The following is a 9,618-nucleotide window of genomic DNA, read 5'->3' on the forward strand; positions in this document are numbered from 1 at the left end:
GAAAAAAAGAGACTTGATTTTAAATATTAGAAATATAAACAAGAAAAGAAACAAAGAAAATATAAAACGTATCAGCGAGCGGAGTAAGGCTGCCCTGGGCCAGCCCGCCCGAATTGGGCCCAAGGCGGAGCCGCGCAGGGCACATCGCAGCGCATAGCCGTTGGGTGGTGGGAGTTTAGTCCCACCTCGCCTAGCGAGGGAGCGCCACACCGGTTTATATACCCTGCTGCGACTCCCCTCCCAAGCTCCTATCTATTGCAAGCAGTACATTGCCTAGCTCTTGTCCCCTTTGCCCCGTGGGGCCTACTAGCAGCAGAGATATTCTGCACCACGGGCCTGTATCCTGGCCCATGCACTGCAGGGTTCCTAGTCGTATTCAGGCCGTGGAGTATGAATTCTCCTGCTCTGGTAGGTGGGCACTTTTTTTTGGCATATTGCCATTGTGTATTGATTTGATCTTGAAATCACACACTAAATTATACACATGCTCACTTGCGTTCAATACACATATTTTTTTGCATATATGACAAGTTAATGTTTTAACCTTCAAGTCATCTAATAATTTTTTTAATTTGTTTGAATATTTTATTAATTTATAATGCTCTCTAGACTGACTGGTCAAAACATCGGTCTATACCTCAGGGGGCATTGTAAAATATTCTTTTTCAAAATTTTCTTTCATGGCCATGATGGGCACATGTGGGTCACCATGTTCAAGAAAGTTTGTGTGATTTGGAGGTGGTGGGAAAAATCACATTTTTTCAAAAACTGGCTTAAGTTAGACCAAATGGCCCCTCCGGAATGCGGTCATTTTTTCGACCACCTCCAAATGACCTCAAATTTGGCACACATGATCTATTGCACAAACAAAGGTGGGTTTACAAGGTTTTATAATTTTTTGAATTTTTTATTAATTTATAATGTCCTCTAGACTGACTGGTCAAAACATCGGTTTATACCTCAGGGGGGCATTGTAAAATATTCTTTTTCCAAATTTTCTTTCATAGCCATGATTGGCACATGTGGGTCACCATGTTCAAGAAAGTTTGTGTGATTTGGAGGTGGTGGGAAAAATCACATTTTTTTTAAAAACTGGCTTAGGTGACCAAATGGCCCCTCCGGAATGCGGTCATTTTTTCGACCACCTCCAAATGACCTCAACTTTGGCACACATGATCTATTGCACAAACAAAGGTGGGTTTCCAAGGTTTTATAATTTTTTGAATTTTTTACTAATTTATAATGCCCTCTAGACTGACTGGTCAAAACATCGGTCTATACCTCAGGGGGGCATTGCAAAATATTCTTTTTCCAAATTTTCTTTCATAGCCATGATTGGCACATGTGGGTCACCATGTTCAAGAAAGTTTGTGTGATTTGGAGGTGGTGGGGAAAATCACATTTTTTCAAAAACTGGCTTAAGTTAGACCAAATGGCCCCTCCGGAATGCGGTCATTTTTTCGACCACCTCCAAATGACCTCAACTTTTGCACACATGATCTATTGCACAAACAAAGGTGGGTTTCCAAGGTTTTATAATTTTTTGAAGTTTTTATTAATTTATAATGCCCTCTAGACTGACTGGTCAAAATATCGGTCTATATCTCAGGGGGGCATTGTAAAATATTCTTTTTCCAAATTTTCTTTCATAGCCATGATTGGCACATGTGGGTCACCATGTTCAAGAAAGTTTGTGTGATTTGGAGGTGGTGGGGAAAATCACATTTTTTTCAAAAACTGTCTTAAGTTAACCAAATGGCCCCTCCGGAATGCGGTCATTTTTTCGACCACCTCCAAATGACCTCAACTTTGGCACACATGATCTATTGCACAAACAAAGGTGGGTTTCCAAGGTTTTATAATTTTTTGAAGTTTTTATTAATTTATAATGCCCTCTAGACTGACTGGTCAAAACATCGGTCTATACCTCAGGGGGGCATTGTAAAATATTCTTTTTCCAAATTTTCTTTCATAGCCATGATTGGCACATGTGGGTCACCATGTTCAATAAAGTTTGTGTGATTTGGAGGTGGTGGGGAAAATCACATTTTTTCAAAAACTGGCTTAAGTTACCAAATGGCCCCTCCGGAATGCGGTCATTTTTTCGACCACCTCCAAATGACCTCAACTTTGGCACACATGATCTATTGCACAAAAAAAGGTGGGTTTCTAATATTTTATATTTTTTTTTGAATTTTTTTATTAATTTATGATGCCCTTTAGACTGACTGGTCAAAACATCGGTCTATACCTCAGGGGGGCATTGCAAAATATTCTTTCTATATTTTTGAAATTTTTTGAATTTATAATGCCCTCTTATATTTGTTTACTTTTTTAATGCCCTCTTATTTTTTTGAATTTTTTATTTATAAAGCTAGGTTTCCAAGATGGCTAGGATGGTCCATGCTTTTCCTTTTGTTTATTTTTTTCCTTTTCCTTCACTTTACATAAAAATTACCTGAGCACTCCAAAAATAACATAAAAATTACATGACCCCTCAAATAATAACATACCAAAAATTTAAAAGGTATTTTTATCAAACACATCTTTTTGAATATTTATATTTTCTTTTCTTATAAATAAGTGACATTTTCAAAATTCTAATAAGTAGGGTAATATAACTTTATTACAAAATAAAGTAGATCTTATTTCAAATTCCTTTTTTTTGCACACATTATTTTTAACTAGTATTACATTACTCTTCTAAATTTACATTTAATTCCTTCACACTTTGATGATGGAATATTTGCTCTCTAATTGCAACATAGGTTCAAATGATGGAACATTTGATCTTTTTTGCTTATTCAAATTATGCGTTGATGGAATGTGTGAGAATGAACAATTATCAATAACTTTACTAAACCCCATGTACTATAATTCATGACAGCCATTTTGGAACATTGCCACATTCAATATTTGGTATAATTGGCACATGGGCACAGCATGTTGCACTTGCCCACAGCATAGACAAGTGTTGTAGCATGTCTCAAGCAACACTGAAGCGCCATTTGTGATCATTGCACCATTGAAACAACAACTAAACATGAAGGAAGCATTCACCACCAATAAAGTTAAGGCCACACATATATAGATAGCATTCTAGGTTACCACCATAGGTAGCAGGCAGTTCACAACAGATCCAGTTCAAACACACAATACATTACATTACATTACATTAATATAGCAAGTTTTCAAGCAGTTCAGACCCACATGCAGCTTTCCAAAAGTAAAACATCATCAAATATACTGATGATGAGTACGGCTTCCAGCTTCCGATGATCAGCATGATGTACGACTAGAGGTCAGGGTTTCACAGGACCTTCAGGAGGGCAGAATGCTGACCAATGATCTTGTAGTCATGACTGGAGATCGATGTAGCCCGACAATGTTCCATCAGATGCTCCAATAACCCAGACCAGGGCTTGGGCTTGCTGCAGTAGGGGCACCGGTACTTTTCATTCCTCCAGTTGTAGTACTTAGCAGGTCCTTGGACCCTGATCTTCAACACCTCCTTCTTTTTAAAGGACTCGATGTTCCCCTCGACCACATCATCTCCAGATTCATACTACACACATTAATGACTGACATTAATACATTATGCATTCAAAAACTATAAACACATAATACTAACTCAATGCAGAAATAACATTTCAACTAGGCCTTACCTCGTATGGCTCATCTTCATCAGACTCATATGGGTAGAACCCAGTCTTGTCCCACTTCCTCTTGTTGCCCAGAAGATCCTCCTCCTCCTGCTATATTGTCAAACATGCACATCAATTACAATGAATTGAATTGCAGTTCACAGAATGTCATTACAAACAAAATTGTGAATGTGAACCACATTGGTATGTTGCAAGTGACCAAATGCTTTCCTTATAAATACAGAATCTAAGCAATCAATCAACAGATAAATGATGTCCTTCATAAATGATAATGAAAATGCAAGCTGGATTCTTGACATTCCCTGGATTAACCCAACACTTTTCTTTTGAGGGAATCCCCCCCACACACTACTTAATGGAAACATATAGTATATTTTGTTGCTAGGATCCTGCCTTGGAATGTTTACTTCACACTTTACATATAGTATATACTAATTACAGAAGCCAACTACAAATTTTAATATGCACAAATTACTGTTTTTGGGATAATGCAGCAAAGCTCCTACACATATTAACATAATGCAGTAGTTAATTAGGTACAACTTCAACTATAAATGCATACATCTCCAACAAACATCTAAAATTTCATTACTTACCTAAACAACAACAAATTATACTATAGATGAATCTTGTATCATCTAAATCAATTCATTGGCACATCTTAATTAATGCATTCCAAATCAAATATGTTTCATCCAGTATCATTAAACCACAGATCAAATCAAATAATCATAAATGTCAGCAACATTGAACTACAGATCTAATAATCATATGACATCTATCTGACCTTAAATTCCCCCTTAAATAAGGTATTCATCCTCATACTAATTGAATTCTAACAAGCAAAAATTCAACCACTAATCTAATAAGCATCTGAAAAAACCCCAAGATGCTTTTATCTCTGAAGCAACGACATTGCAGAGGATGTTCAATGCTGTCAATATCTCTGAAGCAACGACAAAATTCCACTACTAACCCAAAGTAAATAAGCATAGACTGCCCCTTCCCCTCGACCACGCTTCCCCTCTCCTCCAGAAGCCCCAATCCAGCACAAAAAAATCCAGCCCTTGAGAAGCTCTTTTTGATTAACATGACACCCAGTACATGAGCACATCCTTCACTATATTTACAACCAAACCAATGCATCATCTAATCACCTCACGTAGACAATTTCCAAAAACACAAGGCCATGCACAACTCATCTCATAGCCTCTGCCTGACAGGCATCAATCAAGCATCAAATAACTACAACTATGACAACATGCATCAATCAAGCATCTAAGAATTGCAACTATGACAGCCATAATCCCTAGAACTAAGCATCCATTTAATTAATCATCAAGCCAAAGAACTAAAGCAGCCACCAACCCAAACCAATACAGAATTATATATTTGACTCCAAACACCTAAAGAATTGCAAAAATTCTACTACTAATCTAATAAGTATCTGAAAAAATCCCATCCCTCAATCTGGCTACTTCTAACCTAATCTAATAATCATATGTGGTCCACCATTCTTGCACGAATCAAATACAGAAAAACCCTAATGCAGAGAAAACCTTACCTCCAACAAATCTAACCAAACAAAGTTCTGGCCACAAACCACACAATCTAAAAACTACCAACTAAAAGTTAGCCGCATATACCTTCTGCTCCGCTTCCTCCTCGCCGGAGCCGGCCTCCACCTTCTCCACCTCGTGCACCTCGCCGGAGCCCGCCCCCACCTTCTGCGCCTTGCCAGAGCCCGCCTCCACCTTCTGCGCCTCGCCGGAGTTCGCCAGAGCGGGCGCATCTGGCTGGACCGCGCCGCTGCGGCCCGCCCCCGCCTTCTCCAGATCTCCAGCGGAGGGAGCACTGCGCTGGACGCCGGCACGCCCCCTCACAAAGGTGCCCGCATCGACCTGCCGCGCCTGCTCCACCAGATCTGCGCCCCAATCGGGGCACTCGCCTCCTGCGTCCACCATGGCGATGGAGAGGATGCGGTGAGGGAGACGAGGAGGTTGGAGAGGAGAGGGAGTGGGGAGTGGAGAGTGGAGAGAGGGAGACGATGCGGCGGGGGGGGGGGGGGGGAATGGTGGGCGATGCGGCCGGAGGTGGTTGCCGTCCACATTTATATGATGCGACAGTTTTGGCAACTACCCGTGACACGTGCTGCCCCACGCGCGGGCGGCTTCACGCGTGCACAAAAGGCCGCCGTATACAAACAAATACGTATACGGACGGGCATACGTATACGGCCAGGCATACCATCTAACCGGGCCCGTACGGGCCTCCCAAGGCTCCTCGACGGCTATACGCGGGGGCAACAAAGACGATCATGCCCCTCGTTATGAACCGTTTTTGGTTCATTCTGGCCGTCGATGTGTTTTTCCACCCCGCGTTCAGCCCGGGGGGAGCACCGGAGTAGAAACGCTTCCCGACATAAAGGACATGGGATCTCAATCATTCCACCAACATGTATGGACCATTGTTAGCTTGATCATTGTTCCATGACACATGCATCTATCCTTGGAGCTAGACGGGTTCCAAGTAGTATGGGCTGCTTCGCTATTCTGTCTCATTGTCTACTCCGTCGACGGAGATATATACACTTATAGCTAGCTAAGCTAGGGAGGCGCAAACTGTACATATATGTATGGACCTTCTACTGTACTACGTAGTATAGCTAGACTAGGGAGGCGTGTCAACAATTTGATCTATATATGCTTACCTCAACAAGCCAATTAAACTCCATCGGAGTCAAGTTTGGATAGTTAGTCTAGATGTGGGACGTGCCTACTTTTCGCACGAAAAAGAAAGATGCTCATCTGAAGTTTCTCTGATGTTGACACTTATAGTTGCATCACATGTAATTTTCCTTAGCAAAGATGTTCTATTGGAAGAGGCGATGAGCGCTTTGAGTTGGGACGGAAGTGTTCGTAACTAAAAAAGAGAACGACATGTACTTAGAGAAATTGAGGACAACGGTGCTCAACTATGTCCTATGTCCAAATAGTTCAAAGAAATCCATGACGGACCACGCAACGAATCAGGGACCGGAAGGGATTCACTATTGCTCCCGGCCGTGAGATTCCTATGTCCCCAAAACGGGTTTCAGCAAAGACGCTGCACAGCTTTCATTACTTATGATGTTCCTTGCACAGTTGTTTCTTGTTACTTACTTAAAAAACACAAGAACCGGCGACCTTTTAAATCGAAGCATGTCGAGCCAATGGAAACCCAACAGGTAGCGCAAGCCCATCCCTTTCGCCGGAAAGAGGACGCATAGTGCATGTATGTAAAACCATGTAGGCCTTGAAATAAACCACACATTTTGGCAATCTAGTATCTAGCTAGTCACGGATCCCACTTGCCACTCCCTTGTTCTTGCGGTGCAGCACAGCAGGTACGTACGTGCACGCTCGATCGGCCGGCTCTCATTTGTGCCGTCCTACCGGGCTACTGTCCATCTTCGCTAGCTCCAGGGCCATCTTCGATGCAACCACGGGACTAGCTTGGCAAACTTCTCCGATTCGCGCGTACGCATCCATCCCGTCCTCTTCAACCCCATTGGCATGTAAACCTTCTTGTCGTTGCGGGCGACGTGGGCGTGTCACGGGACGTCGCCGTCGACGCTGACGGGGCGCGCACATGCATGACCCCGTCACCGAGTTGCCAGGCAGGCAGTTAACCCTTGTCAATGGCTAGCTTGTGCCTTGTGATCACTCATGACGAGTCGTGCAACCGACCCTGTCGATGCACAGAAGGCTAGAGCGGAGCTCAAGTTTCATACCACGGTTCACAGGGGTACACGTACACTGGTACTGCATGCGATGGCGATGGCCTGCCAGGAATATGGTATAATACTAGCATAATGCCCCTGCCTCGCTGCGGGAGAAAAAAAAGGTCATGATATACCTTAAATGTGCCGGTTCAATGGTGATTTCAGTTACTCTGTATCCCGAGTTAAATATTGGGTATGTCTAGGGCATATCTAGATGTGCTCTAGTTATTGCACATCTAAATGAGTGAATTAAGCATAAAGAGGAAGAGAAAAAAAAGAAAATATCCACACGAATCTCAACGTAAGATCAATGACATAGGACTTAGATGTGCAATACTTATAGCACATCTAGATATGCTTTAGCAAAATTGTTAAATATTTGTGTGTTTGTTCTATAGGTGGATCGCTCTGAAGTTATGAAATTCCTTGCGGGGTTGGCATTCCACATCACGTTGTCACGATGTGGTCGTCTCTATAATTAAGTTGGTAAACCAGAACCATGCAGTAAGTTTGGTGGAGCGCCATTATCTCATATTGTTTTCGATTCTCATAGATATCTCTACCTACGTCAGAGGTTGCAAATTTCCTAAAGAATATATGTTACATGTCTAGGTCTTTAGATCATGTTGCCTGGACCCTTAAATTGGACAACACACACAATGTTCATCACAATATAACAATATACTAGACAAATCATAGTACTATAAACATGAATGACAAGACATAGGACAGACACAAATGAATCTTACCATTCACCTACACCTTCCACACCTAGGGAGAATTACTCACACATAAAAAAAAAACCAATCATCATAGAAAATAAATTCATGAACACCATATCAATAATACCAAGAAGATCCACAGTAAGATGAATGATTCGACAAGTCTCAATCTCCAGGTATGAATAGAATTATACACCCTGATCTTACAACTTGGAATTCCTTTTACATCGGTGATGATGAAATGAAACGAGTATGATGGCCGAAGATATAAAACAAGGATCTTCGGTGGTTCTTCTTCTTCTTCAGATTTCTTATCTCTGTTTTGGATGAAGTGGCGGCGGCTAGGACTCTCTGTTGCGTTGTTTCCCTTCATGAAAGTTGCTTGTATAGATGAGGGGAGGCCTCTGGCGCCTTGTACGATCGCTCATACGAGCGTTGCGCTCGTATGGATGGCCATCTTGCGCTTTGGTGTGCCTGATGGTAAATCTCCCAGGATGGAAGTTGCTCCATTTGGTTTAATTTGGATAACCCTCCTTGGTTTTTCTTCCATAAATGATTTTTCCTGCCAAACAATGGAAAACTAGTTTTCTTCTTTCTCGAAGGATTGGCGTTAGAAATAAACGAGAAACAATGGGAACCCGATGAAAACCAAGTCAAAACTCCTTGTTAAAAGTCACAAATTCTCGGGCCATCAACTCTCCCAAGCTTATGATTTGCTCGCCCTCGAGTAACTAAGAAATCAAGAGAACAAAAGGGAGTTTGATGATTGGATAGAAAGAAGTTTACCGGCTAATGAAGGTGTAATATTTCCATTCTCACAAATCCTTCAATCTTAACTAAGAGAATAATTGCATTTGAATGGTTGCACTTAAGATCAGTGCCAAGCCACGTTAGTATCTTATCACTAATTATATAATTCTTAAATTAAATTGTCATTGAGGCGGCCGCGGCACGCTCTGCTCGTGTCCGTCCGCATGCTTTGCTAGCCGTTGAGGCGACCGTGGCATGCTCCACTCTGTCGTCCCTGTGCGTGCTCCGCTCACCATTGAGGCAAATTTACAATGACAACGGTTAATAATTCTCTTACATATTCAAGATAATTTAAAATGCCACATGCGGCAACGCCCAAAGCACACATGACCTACATATGATTAGTGACTTAAAATGTCGATATGTGACATTTTCATACAATTATAATAAAATATAAGCTAAAAGGCTGAGCTGGCTGCCTTCCGACGACGATCTTCTCAGACTCCATGATCAGCATAACACCCTTGCTACCGTGCACTTCGAGTGTCCGGACCCACGGCCATGGTACCCACGTCTGCATGCGAAGCTGTTGGCGCTGGGAGGCTCTTGGGGCTGCAGGGCCTCTTCCAGTAGAGCTTGATAGCGTGCAATCGTGCGCATGACACGCCCGCAGAACCGCTCCATCTCCATATATCTGCACTGGTGGAAAATTCCGTCC

General features: G+C 42.2%; 1 protein-coding gene across 1 annotated transcript; it reads right to left on the reverse strand.

The window, feature by feature from the left end:
- Positions 1 to 3,310: 3,310 nt before the first annotated feature.
- LOC147976119 (uncharacterized) lies at positions 3,311 to 5,629 on the reverse strand. Its single transcript, XM_087519729.1, has 3 exons — positions 5,312 to 5,629; positions 3,666 to 3,749; positions 3,311 to 3,565 (listed from the first exon to the last, which is right to left on the reverse strand). Exons 1-3 carry the CDS (start codon positions 5,627 to 5,629, stop codon positions 3,311 to 3,313), a joined length of 657 nt encoding a protein of 218 aa, XP_087375855.1.
- Positions 5,630 to 9,618: the final 3,989 nt, after the last annotated feature.

Source organism: Triticum urartu, chromosome 4A, assembly GCF_056163025.1.
Source record: "Triticum urartu cultivar PI428250 chromosome 4A, HENAU_Tu73, whole genome shotgun sequence".
Lineage (NCBI taxonomy): Eukaryota > Viridiplantae > Streptophyta > Magnoliopsida > Poales > Poaceae > Triticum > Triticum urartu.

Coding starts and splice junctions, on each gene's coding strand:
- LOC147976119 (XM_087519729.1), bottom strand. CDS start 5,629: ATGGTGGACGCAGGAGGCGAGTGCCCCGATTGGGGCGCAGATCTGGTG. Junction 3,750..5,311: donor AGGAGGAAGCGGAGCAGAAG/GTATATGCGGCT, acceptor ATATAGCAGGAG/GAGGAGGATCTTCTGGGCAA. Junction 3,566..3,665: donor ATGAAGATGAGCCATACGAG/GTAAGGCCTAGT, acceptor TAATGTGTGTAG/TATGAATCTGGAGATGATGT.